Source organism: Phallusia mammillata, chromosome 4 (assembly GCF_965637545.1).
Source record: "Phallusia mammillata chromosome 4, kaPhaMamm4.hap1.1, whole genome shotgun sequence".
Lineage (NCBI taxonomy): Eukaryota > Metazoa > Chordata > Ascidiacea > Phlebobranchia > Ascidiidae > Phallusia > Phallusia mammillata.
In genome coordinates, this window is record NC_137255.1 from 11,880,697 (window position 1) to 11,901,627 (window position 20,931).

Sequence of the window (20,931 nt, forward strand, 5' to 3'; positions counted from 1 at the left end):
GTGCTGAAATGTTAAACAATTGTTTGCAGTAGGTTATTCCTTTAGTATTTAAAAATTTGCCCTAATCGGCCAAATAGTTACTCATAATATGTGTACACTGTCAGTCAGATAGAAGTCTCAAGGTAGTAATTCACTTGTTTACGATTAAGGCGGGTGAATGCAGCGGGAGTGCTCAAAATTCACTTGTTTACGATTAAGGCGGGTGAATGCAGCGGGAGTGCTCAGCTTGACGTCCGGACGGACGCCTTTACGAGACAGTCTTGTTGGTGATTTGAAATCAGCTGTTTTTGCGCAGCTATGCTATGTCGTTTTATTAAGTTATCAAGCACATTTTCAGTTTTGGAAAATTGTGTTTGAAAACTGACCTTGAACGACAATTTTAAGGTCAAAGGCTAAAGTTGGTTAAGTTTTTCCTTAAGAATCTAAGAATAACCAGGATGTTTGTTTACCATAAATCCGCACAAATGCGCGTGTGGGGAGCCATTTTTTTGCTTGCAAAAACAATCATATGTGTAGATCAAATGATGTGTATAGTAAATTGGTAAATATCTAACAATGATTGTGCCCTATTTTTACTGTTACCAAATTGCATGTGCATATGTGTGGGGACCCATTAGATTATGCTTGCAGAAACAATTATGTTATAAAGTGCCAGGAAAAAGATAGGGACCCAATGAAATGTAGGTGCCAAATATATATCCATTATAAATATAGTAAATGGTACATGTGAAACATCGTTAAATATGATGTAGTACAGGGGCGGGCAACTTCTCCAGTCGGCGGGCCTGATATGGGAAAATGAAGTACTTGGCGGGCCGGATTCGTGAATCGATATATTAATCGCGTATTTATCCAGTGATTTAAAACGGATTTTTGACCACCTAATCTAAATACAATCAAGAACGCCGCAATTACAATACAGTCCAAACAATCTAACTGATATAACATAAAATTATTCACCACAGCAAATTTAATGCATACACCACATACTTAGATACTGCTGAAACACTAACCACACTTCACGTGTGGAAACAAAGGAAATCATGAAAGCAGGCCACACACAAGGTTGGCAGTTATGTCGTAACAATGAATGTATGGTGCAATGGTAACAACGGCGGGAAAGTTTTTTTGTTATTGGGGAGCGTTACTGTTAGTTACAACTATAATTTGACGTAGTAAGCAAGTAGTGGGGGATTTGGCAGACTGTGGCTGCGGGCCACGTTATCATGTAAGACCAGAAACTGTCTGCGGGCCGCTCAAAATCCCGTCGCGGGCCGGATCCGTTGCCCGCCCCTGATGTAGTATGTATAAACTGGCAATATATACGAAAACCACTATTCTAGTTTATATCCAATATAAGTATAGGAAACAGCAGATTTGGTAATCATTATTTAAGATGTAGTATGTATATGTCAAATATATAGCAACATTATTCTGGATCTTCACTTAATTCAGATAAAGTTCATGAATGATTTGTAACATGTTTCGGCACTGTCTAGGTAACATGAGACTTGAAAAAATGACAATGCATAAGCTAGATCTTTGCCTGATCAGTGTGAATTTTGGGGTCCAATTATGTCCGGATCAACCGATGTTTACAGTATTTTCAAATCAACAGAGTACATGTTTGTTCAAAATAACATTGTATCTAACAACACAGAAAAAACATTTGAATTTATGAATTTTACAAACAAATTAACATTCCAGTTCATCAAGTTAACTGTTTGAATTTATCTGTTCTAAAATTATTTGCTTAACAGATCATAGTTGACAATTTGAAAAAAATCCCAATTAGGCAGTTTTATAATTAAGCAGATTCCATTTAAGCGACTTTCTTAACAAAAGATGGTTTGGGATGTACAAAACTGTCCAGATAAACCGAATTTCTTCATTGCAATGTACCAAGGTGTTTAAGGCATTTGGCTTGGTTAACTGGCAAGCTGTAACTATGGAGATGTCTGCAACAAGTTTAGTAATGCATGCATGTGTGTGTCAGTAGTTTTTTTTCTTATCAAATTCAACAGGAAAAAGGTGAAGACTTCCCTCAGTCTTAAATTTAATTTATCATTTCAGGAAATCGAACTGGGACATTTCAAGAAATTGGAATATTGCTCCCACCATCTAAAGCAGATGCAAATTACACAGAAAATGTATTTGTGTCCCATAAACCAAAAAAGGAATTATATACTCGCGATGCATTTACTTCTACTGAAGACCTTTGTTGTAAGAGTATTTTTACACTTCCATTTTCTTTGTACATGATATTTTATGAACTAAACTAGTTTTATGAACTAGAATGTTTTGTTATGGAGAATTTTAAGCAAATTATGTTATAATTAACCATTAAGCATGGACATCCCCATATTAGCTTGATACTAGAGTTGTGATATATCTTTACTTCTCCTTTATAACCTTGTCCATTTGTGTATATGGAAACTGTGATATTATTTTGAATGCAATTCAAATCAAAGAGGGAAAATTCACTAAGGTAATCATGAATACAAATACAACAATATCAGTATTCAATATAATTGGAAACAAATAGTAATGGGATTGTTTTGTGCCTTCCCTAACAACTGTATATCTTTAGTGGCTCAATCCAACAAACCATCTGCAAGCCAGAAAATTATACATGCAATTTGCGTATTATAATATTTGATGCTAAATCTTCATGAAACAAAGTATCAATGCCTCTTGTATTGTTAGTTGCGCCTTTAACTTTTTACGCTCTAATTGATGCAACACTACAATGATTATGTTATTTTTTCTGAAATCAGGTAATCCACTACAGCAGGCAGCGCTGGATGAAACAAAGTCATTTGTTTATCTTCCTGGTGGAACAATGGTGCACTTAGAAAGAGATTACGATGCAGGGTCTCAAAACAAACCAGAAAATATTTTTTTTAGCTCAACGCTTTCTAGTCACACTACCCCTTTACTAAAGAAACATCAAAGCTGTAATATTGCAACTGTTGATTCTCCATTTGTAATCAAAGAGGTGTTCAGGCCAAATTCTATTCAAGCTTTTCAAAAGCAGTCAAGATCACCTGTTAAGAAAAAAGAATTTGGCGCTCCCCAGCTGTTTCAACAGTCTGCAAAATCTATAAATGTCGCAAATGAGCCTAACAATATCACTGATGATTTATATGTTGGAAATACTAGCATTAAATTGGACAAGGGCCCAATACACCAGGAAACCGAATTTTCCTCCAAACCACCAACAGTTACAGATGTACTCAAATTAAAAACATCCTTGCCAAGGGATCATACTGAACAATTTACCTCTAACAACGAAAAGGCAGGCTCGATAATTCCCCAAGCTCCTGTCCCACCTGAACATCTATATGCTGTTGGAGCTAGTCGGTAAATGTTTAGACATTGTTATAGGCACACCTAGGATGTGTATAAATTAAGTGTATGAAAGTAAAGTGCAGTGGTTCCCAACCCAGTCCTCCCATTGGAGAAATTTTTAAACTTGTAAGGTGGAATTCACTTTAAATTGTACATGTTGTTTGTGAACAGACACTTCAGCTCTCTGGGAATATAACCTGTGAAGTTGATACAAGACCTACTTTTAAGTTATTTTTTTAGTGTTGAGGAATGTAAATGTTTTGAATTGTGAAGTGAGAAATTGAATGATAAAGGTTGGGAACCACTGGGATAGTACATTACAGCTTTCTTTCTCCTTTCCAGCTTTTCTTTTTAACTGTGTGTTGGGTTTGTAATTATGTGATACATTTTAGTTTTAAATTTGTTATGGGTCTCCTCTTCTCAATGATTACTATGGGTCCTCTACCCTGAAGGAAACACATATCATTTTTGTTTGTATTTTTTTCATTTTTCTGTCTAACACCGGTTTGTGCCCTGTGTTTGGTAAAGAAAGAGTGCCTCAAGTTTATTCAAATGTGTTTATATACACTGACAATCGAGTCATATTTTTTGTCCCTCCTCCCTACTTTAAAATGCTGATGATGTAAAATAAATCATTCTACAAACGTAGTCATGTAAGGGTTGCAATTAACAAATGCATTTCATACTTTTTATTATTTTTGTCTTTCTAAATCAAAAAAAACAAAACTAATTCACAAATATAAGTTTGTGCTTGCACAAACAAATACGATGATTAAAAACTGGGTTCCCTACACAAAACTTACTATATGTCTATTACTTAAAAATCTCACTAAATTGTTGTTATGTTTATGCTTTATAGAACAAAGACATCTGCCCGCAACCACGCAAGTGCCACATGGGCCACAAAAAATACAACCACTACACATACTACAAAAATAAAAAAAAGAATCCATAAACCACCAATGCAGCATCTACAACGAAAAATTGGAATAAATTCAGCACAATCAAGGTACAAATGTTGTTTTGTTTTGGTCCCCTTTCTTTTCGTTAAACGGGTGAAGCCTTGGCATCCAGAACTTGGAGACTGTCCTAAGGTTGGCTATTAAAACAGTCAACTTTATAAACACTGGAATGCTAAAAAGTCTTCTCACAATTCTGTACAAAGATTTAAATTCTGAACATAAAGCCTTGATTTATACACCAACTAACACTGGAAGATACCAGGTTTTGAAGCGAGTACCGATACCGAGTACGAGTACCACATGTATATACCTTCGATACCGAGTACTGAGTACGATTACCAAGTACTTAGGTGTAGTGTGGTACTTAGTTGTATATCACTGGTTAATTTATCTGCCATGGTCGGGGGACAGGCGTGCACACACACATTCCGAAAAAGATAATCTCCAAGTGACAGCGAAAAAGATATACCTAAACTGGCGGAACTTTTTTCCAATTTTGTGCCGTCCAAAGCAAATATTGGCATAAAGTTGCCCGTATTCTTATGGTGTAACTCGGCCTTTGGTACTTGCACGTTGGTATCGAAAACTGAGGCAAAATATTTCGATACCGAGTACGAGTATCGATACCACTGAAATCGTTCGCTAACGAGTACTGGGTACCCGTCCCATCACTATTATCTATAATAGACCTGCTCAAAAATCTTCGTAAACTATAGGAAAATGTCAGATTATTTCTTCATTTGCAACATAAAGAGCAGTTGCACAAACTGTTTTAGCTCCAGAGCTTTTAACTATCATTAACAAACCTTGTAGACTTTGAGTCAAGCAAAATTAACATAGTTACAATATTGCCCAGCCGTCCGATGACAAACAGGCTGATACCAAGAAATAATCGGTAATATGCTGAATATCCATGCCGATAGTTGGTCTATCTCTACCCATTTAATTTTCGACGAAGGGCAGAAATAAGTTTCTTGAGTTGCAGTTTAATGACACAGGAAAGATGATTTTAAACAACAACATCTTGAGATGTTTTTTGCCAAATATTTTCCTATTCACCCCATTATTATGGGTCCAACTCCTCGTAGGGGACATATGCTGTTTTTGTTCATATTCTTTTTCTGTCTAACGCTAGTTTGTCCTAAGTGTTTGGCCAAGAAAGAATGCTTCCAACTTCTAGTTAGTTATCCAAATCTACAGGCATAGTTATCCAAAGCTTTGACCCTAGACTTAATTAAAGTCAACTTATATTGTGTGCTTGGGGTGTGTTAGGTAAAAATGCATGTTTTTTCTTTGATCTAGCCTACTTGTATTACATTCATTAAAATTATTTTGTTGGGGTTCCGCAAAGTTTGACAAAACACCTTGAGGGTTCTGTGCCACTAAAAAGGTTGAAGAGCACTGCCCTAGATGACCCAGCGGTTCACCCACATGCCCCCTAAAACCCGAAACTATAAGATGGCTATACTTACTAAAGTTCAAGATCTAGGAGTTTTATACTTTGTTGGTTGGTGTGTTGGTGTGTTTCTAAATTGTGACCTTAGGTTGGAATCACCTATTTTTCACCTGTTTACCCCAGAATATTTGTATTTGTCATATGTTTACCAGCTGTTCACCTAAACTTATGTTTCCTTAACAGGATCAGTTGGTCAACCAATGACAATCCTGCAGCTCCTAATCAATTTACTGGTGACATGGAAAAAGATGTCATTGATCTGACCCGAAATAATGAATCCAGTGGAAAAAGACACGCAGTTGGAATCGGAAGTGAAACACTCCTGCACAGAAATATTCCTATCAATGACTCTCTGTTTCTAAACACAAAAGATTGTCCACCACAAAAAGTTTTCAGACCATCTATTTGCATGACAGGTTTGCTGGCTTATTGTACATACGCAAAAAATTAGTTACATATTATTTTACTTTTTTTCATATTGTAGGTGTATCTTTGAAAACGCAAAAACATGAATTAGCAAGTTTTTACAGTGAATCTGAACCAAGTCAATGTGCTTCAGTTGAAACAGGTATTTAAGTATTTCGATTTTTTAACTAGATTGTTGAAGCATTTTTTATGTGTAAGGTTTAGCTCCAGTCAGCTCAATCATGTCAAGGGTGTCGTCTCCTGCAGAACCTATGTCAGAACATAATTCAGATACAAACACTGTAGAGCAACAGTCTACAGTTTTAAGCTCTTCAGGTACTTGTATATTGTGTTTTTTATGTTAATCTTAACACTTACATTTATCTGTTTTTATAAAATAAGCGCATATTGTTGTCACATGTTGTAATGTTGGTATATTTATGGGTCCCTTTCCATGACGGGACACATTGTTTGTTTTTCTGTCTAACGCTAGTTTGTAATGCTCGTTTGGCCAAGAAAGAGTGATTTAAATTTATTCATATTTTGACAGATGTTAGTTTTTAATCCAAATTTGATCCTCCTAAAGCAGTGGTTCCCAACCTGGGGTAAAATATTTGTAAGTTTTCAAAGCGTGTTTACAATCCTGCATACACATGCAGACTGTTTATCAAACCTTCGTGTCACCAAAAATTACTTTTTTGTGATTGTCATCTCCATTGTGACATCACAACACACATGAACAATGGAAATTATAGTGCTTTGTTTCAATCTTGTACACTAGAAAATATATCTCTTTGTTGCTACAGTACAGAACTTCAATGAGATGTAAGGCTTATTGAGAAGGTTGATTAAAATGCTACCCAAAAAGTATAATAACGTATAGAAACGAAAAACATAGAGAGACTTACGGAAAATTAGGGGGTCCGCAGACATATAAAATTTATAAAAGGGGTCCGTGACTACAAAAAGGTTGAAACCACTGTCCTAAAGTTTGACCCCGAATGACCCAGCGCAAAACATAGCTGTATTTGCACAGCAATGCTTGTCGTTTTATTAAGTTATCACACACATTTTCAGTTCTAGACATGATTTAAACTTGACTTTGTTGATCAACATGAAGATGAAAAAATAAACTTGATTTTTTCGAAAGCCACGATAAATGGTCTTTCAATTCTTGTTGTCAATTTGGCCGCGGCATGGCCACAGGTCACTAAAGGTCAACTTGTAGGTGTTACAAACACAGAAAAGGTCGATTTTACATCATAATACAGCTTTTTTATTTTTAAAATATCAATTCAAGAATCAAAACTTAATTCATGTATAAAATAGGCAAAATGGTATTGTTGAACACTAAGGACTGTATGCTATTGAAAATTGTGTCAAAAAGTCATTAAAAGGTCGTTAGGCATCTGCACCATGAGAGGTTACTACAGGTCAATGGTACTCATTTCGCAAAACAAAGTTAAGTGAAAAACAGTTTGTTATGTATACTATTGTAGCAAATGGCTTTTTAATTGATAGTGTATGTAATACAACTGTTAAGGCTTTTGGGAAAATTTGTTTTTTAAAACTGACCGTGGATGACAATATGAAGGTCAAAGCAAGAGATTAAATTAAAGTATTTTGTCTGTTCTCTTTTACTGTTTTTGTAATTATATGACAATAATCATACAAAAAGAATACGTACAAAACCTTTTTAAAGTTGGGTTAATGCTTTTTAAAAATTTGTCCTGAATGATCTAAAAGTAACTGCAAGATATGTTTACCGTAAATCCGAACAAACACGAATGTGGGGCACCTTTTCAATTCATAGTGTCTGTAATAAGTATTTTTTCGCTCTTTTTACTGTTTTTGTAATTATATGACAATAATGATGCAAAAAGAATATGAACAAAATTTTTTCATTGTTGGGTAAAGGCTTAAATCCGTACAAACACACATGTGGGGACAATCATATGTGTAGATCAAATGATATGTATAGTAAATTGGTAAATAGGATATAGAAGATACAAAATGGAAGTATATTAGTAAGCCACCTTTCTGTTTCCATCTTTAGGTTGTAAAATTGTGTGAAAAAAAAATTGGGCATGTGATGGATTGCTATCTTAACAATTTGTTACAAAAACCTGGAAAATACATTAAATTAGGTAGTAAACATCCCACTGTAGTTGTAGTAAATGCTGTGAAAAATTTGCAAATTTATTGTGATCACTTAGTTGCAATGATAACAATCTCAAAATCCGAAAATAAGTGATCAACTTTTAGTTGTTTGATTTTCTTACAAAGCAACAGTAATCGTTTTTGTTGAATGCAAGTAAGGTTGGACTGTTGTCCTGGATTAAATATAACTTGTTATGGTTTCCCTTCCCAAACTGTAAAGCGCTTTTGTGTGTTGCTGGGCACCAAAAACGAAAGATTTCTGTGGTTTAATAGTGTTATAAGTAGAGATGTAAAACGTAAAATGTGTCATTTTAGCATTATACCGCACCTAACAATCTGTCAAACTACGCCATAACCAAAATCGTGTCAAGTATTATAAGTTTTAATGCATTATTATGGGTCTCCTTCCCTGAACGGGACACATATTGATTTTACTCAAATTGTTTTATTTTTATTTTATTTTTATCTTTCTTCCCAGAGTTTGTCAGACTCGTTTTTCCATCAAATGTTTGGTGGATTTGGATGAAATTTACACAGATGCTAGATATAGTTATGTAGATGTGCATCCCACTTTGTTTTTGTTGATAACCCCAGTATTTACCCCACTAGCCCCCTAAAATGGGTTATTTTCTTCCCAAAGTTTGTCCGACTCGTTTTTCCATCAAATGTTTGATGGGTTTGGGTGAAATTTACACAGATGGTAGATGTAGTTATGTAGATGTGCATCCCACTTTGTTTTTGTTGATAACCCCAGTATTTACCCCGCTACCCTCCTAAAATGGGTTATTTTTTTCCCAAAGTTTGTCCGACTCGTTTTGCCATCAAATGTTTGATGGATGTGGTTGAAACTTATACAGATGGTAGATATAGTCATGTAGATGTGCATCCCACTTTATTTGTCCAGATAACCCTAGTAATTATCCCACTAGCCCCCTAAAATGGGTGAGTTTGTAAACAGTGTCAGAATTGGCAAATTTTTTTACTGTAGCAACAAAGAGATAGGATAGCTTGTAGAGTATGCCATTTATAGGTGTCGATTGTTGTGTTCAACCCTGTAGCCCTAATATTTACCCCATAAGCCCCCAAAGTGTAAAACGTATTTGTATGTTACTGGGCACCACAAACAAAAGATTTCTGTGGGGCAATAGTGTGACAAGGGCAACCGTGTTACTCATGTTTGTGGGTTGCTTGGTGGGCGTTTTCACGCCATGGCAGTTGGGGGCTTGTTAACAGCACTATGTCGTCAGAAACATTAATGGTTGTTGCTCAAAACACCTCAAGTGGTCGACATTTTAAACATAGGCAGATTGGGTTGAAATTTTGCAGTACTATTGATTGAGTCATTGAGGTTTCCTATTTTTTTAGTTTGTGTGTCGGACCCCCTTACTTACCCCACTAGCCCCCTATAATGGGTGAGTTTATTAAACAGTGTTGGGATTGGCTAAAATTTGGGTAGTATGTGGACTATGCTATTTGTAGGTTTCAGTTGATGTGTTTTACCTTGTAGCCCCAACATTTACTCAACTAGCCCCCTAAAATAAATGTACTTAAGTCCTCAAATGTTATGTTTTGCCCTGTAGCACCACAACTTAACCAACTAATCCCTGAAATGGGTGACCCTTTTAGCAATGTTAAAATTAAATGAAAATTGGACAGCTTGAATTTGCTATTCATAGGTGTCCATTTTTTGTTTTACCCCATTATGCCACTATTTACTCCTTCTTTTCTTTGAAAAAGAATGTTAAATAGGACATACTTCACACAATATCTGGGGTGAATCTAAATTCATATAGTTTGTACTCTACATAGTATTATTATTTAAGACCAGTGCCAATCACTGTGTTTTACCTTACAACACCTGACTTTCTCAAGGTTATCTCTTGAAATGCATTATTTTCAACTTTGCATGTGTGGGGACCCATGAGTTTCTGCCTGCAGAAACGACTAAGGTTATAAAAAACGATGGCTAATATGGGACCCAATACAAAATAAGCATAGGAAATATATTAATGTTTTAAAATAGGTTTTAGTGTAAGTGCAACAACAAAATGTGCTAAGCCACCCTTCTAGTTGTTATTCACACTACAGGCAACAAATCGGTGATGTCTTGGCGGGCTGGCAATCATTGCCTGAGGCTTTAGAAAATTGCCTGAGGCAATGTTGAACCCCACAGAACTAAAGTGAGGACAAAACGCAACTGTTCTGCATTAACTGCCTGGTAGAAAAACTAATGTTTTTATGTCAAACATGCAGTGTACGACTTTGCGTCATAAATGATTCGGTTGATTCGCCCGAGTTCATTCAGCAGTTTTGCGTTTATTCGGTTTCAGATTAAACGTTTATTCCGTTCAAAAATTTTTGCGCCATGGCAGTTAGGGGGTTGTCAACAGCCTTATGACGTCAGAAGCATTAAAGGTTGTTGCTCAAAACACCTCTCGTGGTCAAAATTTAACATTACCTAATTGGGACACAATTTTTCAGGAATGTTGATTGACTTCTTGTGGTTTCATACTTTATATGTTTGGGTATAAAACCCGATTGGTTACCCCACTAGCCCCTGAAATGTTTTTTTAAAGGATAGCTTGTAGAATATGCCCTTTGTATCAGTCGATTGTTGTGTTCACCCCTCTAGCCCCAAGATTTACCCCACTAGTCACCTAAAATTGGTGAATTTTTTGGAAAAATTGGTGAAATCCTAAAATTGGTGAATAATGTTTAAATTGAATGCAATTTGGACAGCCCACAGAACATGTTATTATGGGTCCCCTTCTATGAAGGGGACACATATTGTTTTTGTCCGTATTTTTTTTTCTTTTTTCCTTTTTTTCTTTTTTCTGTCTAACGCTGGTTTGTTAAACGCGTTTGGTCAAGAAAGAGTGTTCCAAATTTATTCAAATTTGGATAGATGTTACATATTAATCCGAATTTGATCCTCCTGAAGTTTGACCCCGAATGACCCAGCGGTTCACCCGCAGGCCCCCAAAACGTAAAATTTTTAAAACGGCTGTACTGACTAAAGTACATCATCTAGGAGTTATGTCCTCTGTTGGTTGGTGCAATGTCAGGTTTTCTAAAGAAATTTCTAACTTTTATCAGGATTTACCCATTTTTACCCCTTAAACCCCGAAATATTCGTTTCTGTCTAACGCTGGTTTGTTCAAGAAAGAATGCTTTAAATTTATTCAAATTTACACATATGTTAGCTATCGTTTTAAACCTGATCCTCTTAAAGTTTGACCCCAAATGACCCAGCGGTTCACCCACAAGCCCCCAAAACGTAAAATTTTGAAAACGGCTGTACTAACTAAAGTACATGATCTAAGAGTTTCATGCTTTGTTGGTTGGTGCAATGTAAAGTATTCCAAATAATTTTCTAATTTTTTATTGGATTTACCCATTTTTACTCCTTTAACCCCGAAATAATCTTTTTTTGTTTTTGGCCAGAAATACAAGCCCTAATGTGCTGAAATTTGAAACATTTGTTTGCAGTGGTTTACTCGTTTAGTATTCAAAAATTTGCCTTAATCGGCCAAATAATGATTTTCACAGCCCATAGTTCTTGTACACTGTCAGTCAGACAGAAGTCCCAAGGGAGTCATTCACTGGTTTACGATTAAAACGGTTTTGTGCAGAGCGGGAGGGATCAGCTTGACGTCCAGACAGTCGTCCAGACAGACGTTTTAAGAGACATTCTTTTCGGTGATTAGAAATCAGCTGTGTTTTTTTGTCCTTAGAATCTAAAAATCACTGCAACATTTGTTTACCGTAAATCCGCACAAACATGCATGTGGGGACCCATTAGTTTTTGTTTACAAAAACAATTATATGTGTAGATCAAATGATGTGTATAGTAAATTGGTAAATATCGTATAGAATACATAAAATGGAAGTATATCAGAAAGCCACCCTTCTAGTTTTAGGCAGATTTGAATAGTTTGTACTTTTAATAGCATGATTTTTTTAAGCACAGGACTGACCGCTGTGTTTTTACAACACCAAACTTTATGATGGTTATCTCTTGAAATGCATTATTTTCAACTTTGCATGTGTGGGGACCCTTGAGTTTCTGCCAAAAACAGAAAAAAAGTTAAAACATCATGATTAACAGACTAAGTTAAAAACATGTATTTAACACGCAAGTATAAACAAATTGTGACCAACGAAAAAGCCTATGATTCTAGGCCTATAATGCAAAGGAAAGTTGTTTATTACCTGCTGTGCACTGAGATGTAAATCAGTAAATCACTCACAGGGGACCAGAGTGATATAACGTTAAACTCCATCAGAAGATTAAGTAAACGTTTTAACACATATTTGGGGCTGTACAGATAACCACTTGATAGATTTGGCTACAATTTTAAATAACAACGAGTAACCCACTGTTAAACATTTCAGCACATTAGGGCTTTTTTTGGCAGAAAGGGGTGAAAATGGGTGAATCCAATAAAAAGTTAAAAATTATTTAGAATACCCCCCATTGCACCAACCAACAAAGCATAAAACTCCTAGATGCTGTACTTTAGTCAGTATAGCCGTTTTAAAAAAAATACGTTTTGGGTGCCTGTGGGTGAAAAAATTCGGGTTAATAACTAACATCTGTGCAAATTTCAATAAATTTAAAGCAGGGGTACACATTTTTTTTCCGAATCTGGTAGCGTGCCGAAAATTGTAGTAGCACATACGTTTTGTGTGTCTTTTTCTACCTAATGCACAACTATTTTGCTACTACAGACGAATCCGGTTATTCGCATACCGGTTAATCGTATAATCCGTTTAATTGCATCACAATTAAAAATCCCAAGCCGTCACCCATCGTTTGTTAAGAAAATCGTCCGGTTAATCGCATAAACCGGATGTTCGCATCGATTTTCAACGAAACATGCGATTAACCGGATTGATATACTCTGTGTGAAAGTCGAACAGACCGAGTTTTTCGAATAAAAAACGACGGTATGATAATAAAATTCTCCGGAGGTAATGTACGCGAAAAAGACGTAGATACATGTTTGCATTCTACACCAAATAACGCATCTAATTTCAACGTTGAAAATGACACGTCTCGACCATAACATATTTTTGAAGTTATTAGGAGATTAAATAGGCGTTCAGTTTACCGCTGTGCGATAACTAGGCCCGTGCACATTGATCTTTTTTGTTGGCTTATTTAATCGCCAATAGTGAAATAACAAGCGTATAAATAAAGAGTTCAACGTGTCAAAATTACGAAACTGACGTGTCCGGCAAAGACGCTGATTGTAATTTCTTGCTGTGCGAACTAAAAAATTCCAAACCGTCGCCCAAAGTTGATCACGTGACAGTCACGCTAATCTTACTGCTGCAGTTTTGATGAGTAAGCTAAAAAGTAGCGCCACAATCTGAGTCTTTAAAGGTTTGCTAAAATCAATTATTCTTTTTGTCAATTGGATAACGGGTTATAATAGAAACTGATGTCGCCTTAGCGCCCTAGCGCTGTAGAATGTGCCGACGTTGTAAGTTTGACCAGGTTTCTGTCGTGTGTTTTCGGGTTTGGGCTTGCTTACAAATATGCACCTAGCACTTTGCCGCTTAACGGCGTTGGTTTAAACAAGAAAACGAAATAGGTCAGAAACAACAGGCAATTCTAACACATTTATAAGGAAAACTACCCAAAACAAGCCAAAAACGTCATAAACCGTCGTCATAGGGAAGTTCTCAAATTTAAATGTTGGGCCCCTTGGCTACGATGCGATGTAACACATCTTTTCACATAAACCTCACTACAAGAGAAAGCACAAATCAGGCGAACTGTGGCGTGTGCGCCAATTAAAGAGTGTGTGTGCGTTTCTACTGTTTCTTCAACACACTTGGGCGATTGCACCATAGCCACGGCTGTTAGGAAGCATGACGTCATGTACTGCGCTGATAGTAATAAATCTAGTTTTGACTTGAGACTACTTTTTCAATTCTCCACAACAAAAGAGAGAAAATACTGCTCTGTTGCCATAGTTGAGCCTCACTACAACTTTGTTTTAGCTGGGAAAATGTCCTTGGCAAATCGATGATGCAATTAACCGGATTCGTCTGTAATAGCCGTATCATTGGTTTCTATTTTACAAACTGCTACCAAATGTCTCAAATTGTTTATAATCTTAACGAATTTTGATTTATCATACAATATCCCATTTGCTTGTGCCTGAAAGTTTATGCCTAAACTTTTGAACTGAACAGCTTGATGATCGGTCGTAATTGTGAATGACGTCACTATCTCAATTGTTACGATGTTTGTTGTCTGACATTTGGCATTGTTTGCACATAATACCGTACAAAAAGTCTATCACGTATTGCTACCGAGATCCCTTTAGTAGCCCCGCAAAATCTATTTATACCAGTTTTATACCCTAAAAATAAGTTATACTTCCATATACAGTTTCGCGGCCGCACTAATTCGTCTCTGAGTACGCGTACAGCGGCAGGTTGTGTAGCACTGTGCTTCCATAACATCACGGCATGGCCTGTTGCCATAGGTTTTGGAATTGGGGTTTGCCTGATATCCAGTTTTTAAACCGACACCTGACGAATCGCCGTTAAAACTGCTGATTCGGCAAATCGGTCTTACGGATCTTCTCTTAGGTTCTCTGATACAAACAGCAAACGTTCAAACCCGACGCAGAGATTGTGTTGCAATGACAACTGAGTCAAAAGCCCGTGTGAAGTGACTGTTCACAAAATTGCAGAAATAGCAGGCTGAAGCACGTTTTACTCGTTTATTAGTGTATCGGAGTTGTTCCGATGCCATAAAAAAAAAAAAATATCGGACGAGTAGCGATGCCACTTATAGCATCAGGTAATACAGTATTATCGGGCTAACCATCAATAAAACAACATGTCTTGATTTATGTTACGAAGATTGGAAATTATGACCTCAGTTTATTTTGGGTCCCCTTCCCTGAAGGGGACACATTGATTTTACTCAAATTGTTCGTTTTTTTCTATTTTTTTATTTTTTATTATTTCATTTTTTTTCTCCCCAAAGTTTGTCCGACTCGTTTTTCCATCAAATGTTTGATGGATTTGGCTGAAATTTACACAGATGGTAGATGCAGTTATGTAGATGTGCATCCCACTTTGTTTTTGTTGGTAACCCCAGTATTTACCCCGCTAGCCCCCTAAAATGTTTTTTCCCCTGAAGTTTGTCCGACTCGTTTTTCCATCAAATGTTTGATGGATTTAGCTGAAATTTACACAGATGGTAGATGTAGTTATGTAGATGTGCATCCCACTTTGTTTTTGTTGATAACCCCAGTATTTACCCTGCTAACCCCCTAAATGGGTATTTTTTTCCCCTGGGCACCACAAACAAAAGATTTCTGTGGCACAATAGTATTACAAGGGCAACCAGTTGTATGTTACTCGTTTGTGACTTTGTGGGTTGCTTGGTGGAAGTTTTTATGCCATGGCAGTTCGGGGGTTGTTAACGGCCCTTTGATGTCAGAAACATTAACGGTTGTTGCTCAAAACACCTCTATTGGTTGAAATTTTAAACGTTGGCTGATTGGACTGATATTTTGCGGTACTATTGATTGAATCATGGTGGTTTCCTATTTTTAAGTTTGTGTGTGTTGAACCTTCGTTAGTTATCCTACTAGCCCCCCTTAAATGAGTTTTTTAATTTAAATGGTTTGTACTCCATATAGTATATTTAAATATGAACAGTACCAATCACTGTGTTTGTCTTAACAATACCAAACTTACTCATTGTTATCTATTGAAATGCATTATCTACAACTTTGCATGTGTGGGGACCCATGAGTTTTTGCTCGCAGAAACAACCAAGGTTATAAAAGACAGTGAAAGATATGGGACCCAGTGTAAAATATGTAAAGGAACTATATTAATCTTTTAAAATAGGGTATAGTGTATGTGCAAGGGCAATATGTGCTAAGCCAACCTTCTAGTTTTTGTAGAAAACTTTATTTTGCCAAAATATTGCGTCGCTACAAACCTAATAGTGTAGCTACAAATCCGTTGTAAATGTTTGTGCGGCGTGAGTGACATGTTGTTGAGTGCATGTGCATTGTAATTCTTTTTGAGACACACATGTGTGATTGCCTCATACGTATGACGATTAGCATGTGCCTTCACATTCGCCCCCAACGTGTAAGAATGCTTATTATGAGAGTGAATGTTCTTTTTAGGTTATAAAAGAGTGTGCGGAAATCACTACTTCAATTGATGACAGTCACAGTCACGTCATGTCAATTGATGAAGGCACCTTTTACACAGTTACCGTAGCATCGCGATAGTGCCTCATAAAATATGCGACTAACGTAATTCGGTCGCGGCTTGATCCAAGCGCCAAAACAATATTGGTAAATCGTTGCCTAATCTTTGTTTTTCCGCTAGTTGTGCCACTGCATCAGTACTTTATTAGTATTCTGAAAAAATTATTTGAAAAAAATATAGACCACCTATAAGCGTGACCACAAATTGCGGGCAAGTTTGTTGGTCATGCGACCATATTTTTGCACCCCTGATTTAAAGCACTCTTTTCTTAACCAAACAAACCAGCGTTAGACAGAAAAAAGCCAAAAAAAATACGGACAAAAACAATATGTGTCCCCTTTATAGAAGTGGACCCATAATAAGTATAGCAAATATACTAATATTGTATCACATGATGGTGGTCATAACATTAATTGTTCATGAACAAATAGCTTTTGTATAACTTAGTCAAAACATGATTGTTGCGCATAAAGATTAAAGGGGCGCTACAGAAAACCTTGCTAAATGCTGCACATCGAGAGGCTACTATAGGTCAATGTTTACATTTTGCGTAAGAAAATTAGGTTAAGAACAAATTGTTCTAAATGCGCCAGTGTTAGAATTACTATCTAGGTTTTCTAGAAGGCCTTGGACTACAATATCGGGCCTTGGACTACAATATCGAGTTTAAAGCTAGAGTATAAATTCTCTGAATTGGGAGTATACTGTATCCTTTTTCTTACTTTTGAAAGTTTGTAAAGTTATAATGATGTAAAAATACATGCTTTCTGCTAGCACATCATAATAATAATACTGTTACTAAATGGTATCTACATACATGTGGGGACCCATTTATTTTGCTTGCAAAAACAATCATGTTAGTGGGTAAAATGTTGTGTATAGTGAAGTGTTAAATAGGATATAGAATATATAAATTGGCAATATATAGGAAAGCCACCATATCTGTTTTTCAGGTAAAGTAAAAATGATTCGAACATCTTCAAATAGCAACCAATTCGGAAAATTTAGGACTCCACCATCTTCAAACATAGCTCATGGTTTTTACTCAAAACCACCAGGTTGGTTTTTGATCTACAATTTTATTAGATATTACAAAATAAGGCTTACATCTTAGTTTATGATTTTGGGAAAAGATTCGGGCGGGCCGCATAGTTTACATGCCCTAGCACCGTCTTTTCAAATTTAGCACGCGCGGCGATTTTTACAGGGGCACCAAGATATGGCCTTTCTGCAATCCCATTTAAAGTGGCTTAAATTGTATAGTTAGTCTCATCTTACGAGCAATGGTTGTATATTACGTAACAAGTAGGCAATTGTTTGCGCACAATTAACATTAGTGGTCTTGTCTGTGACGTAACAAACTGGGTTTTGATCAATCCTGAGCGTTGTAATCCTATGAAACTGGGTAACATTATTTCTTCATATCGCGACAGGAAAACTCTCGTAAGAAGTAGATTAATTCTTGAATGTTACAAAGTTATCAATACGATTTAGCAAACCAACAACGTGGTCACGGGCCGGATGAAATGACCTCGAGGGCCGGATCCGGCCCGCGGGCCGTAGTTTGGTGACCCCTGGGTTAAAGGAATAGAATTAGAAAAGTAGTCAGATTGCCAAGTTATTGATGTGATTAAGCAGAATATGATCTGGAATCGAAATGAACAGTAGTACTCTTCGTTATTTGATGCATCCTCAGTTCCAATCAAGAAATAAAAAATAAAATTTAGTTATATAGGCAATGAAATAAAATCACAGACTGATTTAAGTGTACTAAAACCTTCGGTTTACTGTGATTATCTGTAACTTGAATCGTCTGTATTGAGCACATGTTGGTTCAGGATGATTTCTGTACGAGCACAGTTTTATACTTAGCAAAAGAGTTGTATTTACGTCACATCTTTTGCGATGGGTACAATGACCTGATGATGACGTAAAAACGTCACACATCTGTTTACATTTTATACAAACGGTGAGAGCAGACATTTATATCGATTCTGCAATATAAACATTCTGGTGTTAGCTGGGAAAGTAAAAATGAGGCATTATAAAATGTGTACCGTTTTTAAAGCATCCGGATTATCACATGATCCACTTATAAAGCTTGGCAAATTGGTTGTGAATTTAACTAGATTTGTCTGTACTGCTGGCCTTCAAATGTTTTTGCCATCTAAAATGTATGCGTGTGTTGTTTATTTCAATGTGAGATGTGACAATACACTCTGGGCTACGATCTGATCATTGACCTAGTTATAAGAAGGATATATATTGTATTTTGAGCAGGGGAAATTAAGCATTGTCATAACTAAATTAGCTGATGAAGTGTATGTTAACATCTTTGTTATAGATGTTTACTGTTTAAACAGTTCCCAGTCAAAAATTTTCATATTTTGCAATGAAAAGTTTAGAAGATTTGATTTTGTGCCAATTTCTGATCATTGTTTTTGTCTCAAATTCATATTATTTTATAGTGTGGTAACTGCTTGATGTATATTTTTTCACCATTGCCCATCATATCAAAGCTATTTCATATTTAACAGTCAATCCCCTGTCCAAAAGCCTGCCATCTGACCAATTGTTAAAAATGTGTCATGATAAAGATCATGTGACTGAGGTAGCTGATGGAGTTACATTTGAAATTAAGTCATTGTCGAATGTGGTTCCTGCCACCACATTTCACAATGCTACCACAAAATCCTGGATAAATGAATCAGAATTTGAAGCTGGTGGTGTTGTTTCTGGGTGCAATAAAACAAGTCAGTTATGCTTTGTTGGGGTAACTGGATGTAATCTCAGAATTACCATATGCTTTGTGTTTCAGAAATCATGGATAGTGCCCCAGTAAGGTCCAGTGTCAGTCTGGCTGCTTCTGGTCTTTGTGCATTGGCAGCTGGGGCTGGAGTGGGGTGTGATAGTAAAACATCCCCTAAACTAACAGGGGAAAAAAATCCTGGGCCTTTCGAGTGCAAACAACTTCCAATCAGTGGAAACAACATAATTAAAGTTGCACCTCGTCAAATGCAATCAAAAGGTAAGATTGGCATTTTTAAAAGTGTTTTGTGTGTTTATGTTAGTTTTATTTAGTCACACAGATTCAAAGTCACAGAAACAAACCAAGTATCATTGTTGTTCATCGACCTCCTGGTGGAAAGCCTGTAACTGCATCTCCTGTAAGTACATGGTGTAATAACTTGTATAACATTTGGTTCCATGTGGGTGGTGGCATATCCTGGGGGAAAGCTTTACATAAATTAATTAAATGTAAAATGTGTAGTTTTAGGCTGACAAAGGCACATTTCTTAAAATTTCTGACATCTTAAGTAACATTTTTTCTGACATCTTAAATAACATGCTTCTAACTCCAAACTGGGTTGGAGTAAGATCGCTCTCATTTTTTGCTTAGAAAAACAAATCCTGTTTGAAATTCTAATACTGTAATTTTTTAGGCCAAGTTTCTTGAAGTTGGTAGCAATGGCATGCCAAAACCTTTCACCCAAGTAAAAACTTTAAGCAGTGTGTCAAAGGCAATAACTGTTCCGATCAGCAGTACAGCTGCCATTGCTAAACCAGTTCCAACAAAGGTACTTTTTTGCTGCGTTTTGCTGTTTTACATTATTGTATTAAACATAGATTTTGTGTCATTTAGATTGTAAGCGTTGCAACAAATGTAAGAACAGTATCTGGTAAGTCACTCGCCACAAATTTTCATAAAGTTATCACAAAAGGAAAGATGCAGCAGGTATGTTTGGAGTATCTATTAAAGATGTGACTTAACATTAAATGTTTTTTCAGCTTGTACTAAAACCGACATCTTCAGTTGTTGCCTCAAATCGAAAACCATCATCATCTATCAACAAGCCAACGATTAAAGAAGAAAATCTGTGTTTTTCTGAAACTAGCAGCCTGAATACCACTATACATGCCAGTGAAGCTCTTAGATCTCAACCCACAATGCCAATGCATGCTGCTACCACAATCAAAGCTTTGATGGCTATACAGATGGGTTCTCAAAGTAACACTGAAATAGAAAAGGTGAATGCAACAGAAAAGAATGTGGGTGTATCTGGCTTGAAACCAATTTTTAAACAAAAACCAAACTTGATTGCTGTAAGCACACCTAAGACCTCCAAAGTTATTTTGAAAAAACCCAGTGATGAAGAATTTATACCTATAACATCGGAGGAGGCAGAATAAAATTTGATAGTCGAAAATGTGCTGATGGTGAAATGAATGAAGTAGTACAATAAAAAGTCTGTTTGTAACACAGGGATGTTTTTGTAAATAAATGCTTGTTTTAAAGTGGTTATTTTGGCATCTTTTTTATAACTGTTCTGCACT

General features: G+C 36.3%; 1 protein-coding gene across 4 annotated transcripts in view; it reads left to right on the forward strand.

The window, feature by feature from the left end:
* LOC145222824 (uncharacterized) overlaps positions 1-20,895 on the forward strand; it is a 35,892-nt gene extending 14,997 nt beyond the window's left edge. Inside the window, exons 3-15 of one of the 4 annotated variants that reach the window (XM_080089038.1) lie at positions 2,074-2,223; positions 2,778-3,363; positions 4,211-4,360; positions 5,953-6,185; positions 6,254-6,337; positions 6,394-6,510; positions 17,550-17,654; positions 19,134-19,349; positions 19,415-19,624; positions 19,678-19,763; positions 20,040-20,174; positions 20,240-20,332; positions 20,386-20,895. In XM_080089038.1, coding sequence (XP_079945164.1) covers positions 2,074-2,223; positions 2,778-3,363; positions 4,211-4,360; positions 5,953-6,185; positions 6,254-6,337; positions 6,394-6,510; positions 17,550-17,654; positions 19,134-19,349; positions 19,415-19,624; positions 19,678-19,763; positions 20,040-20,174; positions 20,240-20,332; positions 20,386-20,787 — 2,567 coding nt within the window. In that variant the 3' untranslated portion in view covers positions 20,788-20,895. Of the gene's footprint in view, positions 1-2,073; positions 2,224-2,777; positions 3,364-4,210; positions 4,361-5,952; positions 6,186-6,253; positions 6,338-6,393; positions 6,511-17,549; positions 17,655-19,133; positions 19,350-19,414; positions 19,625-19,677; positions 19,764-20,039; positions 20,175-20,239; positions 20,337-20,385 lie in introns of all 4 variants that reach the window. The other 3 variants (XM_080089039.1, XM_080089041.1, XM_080089040.1) reach the window with 3 other exon arrangements.
* Positions 20,896-20,931: the final 36 nt, after the last annotated feature.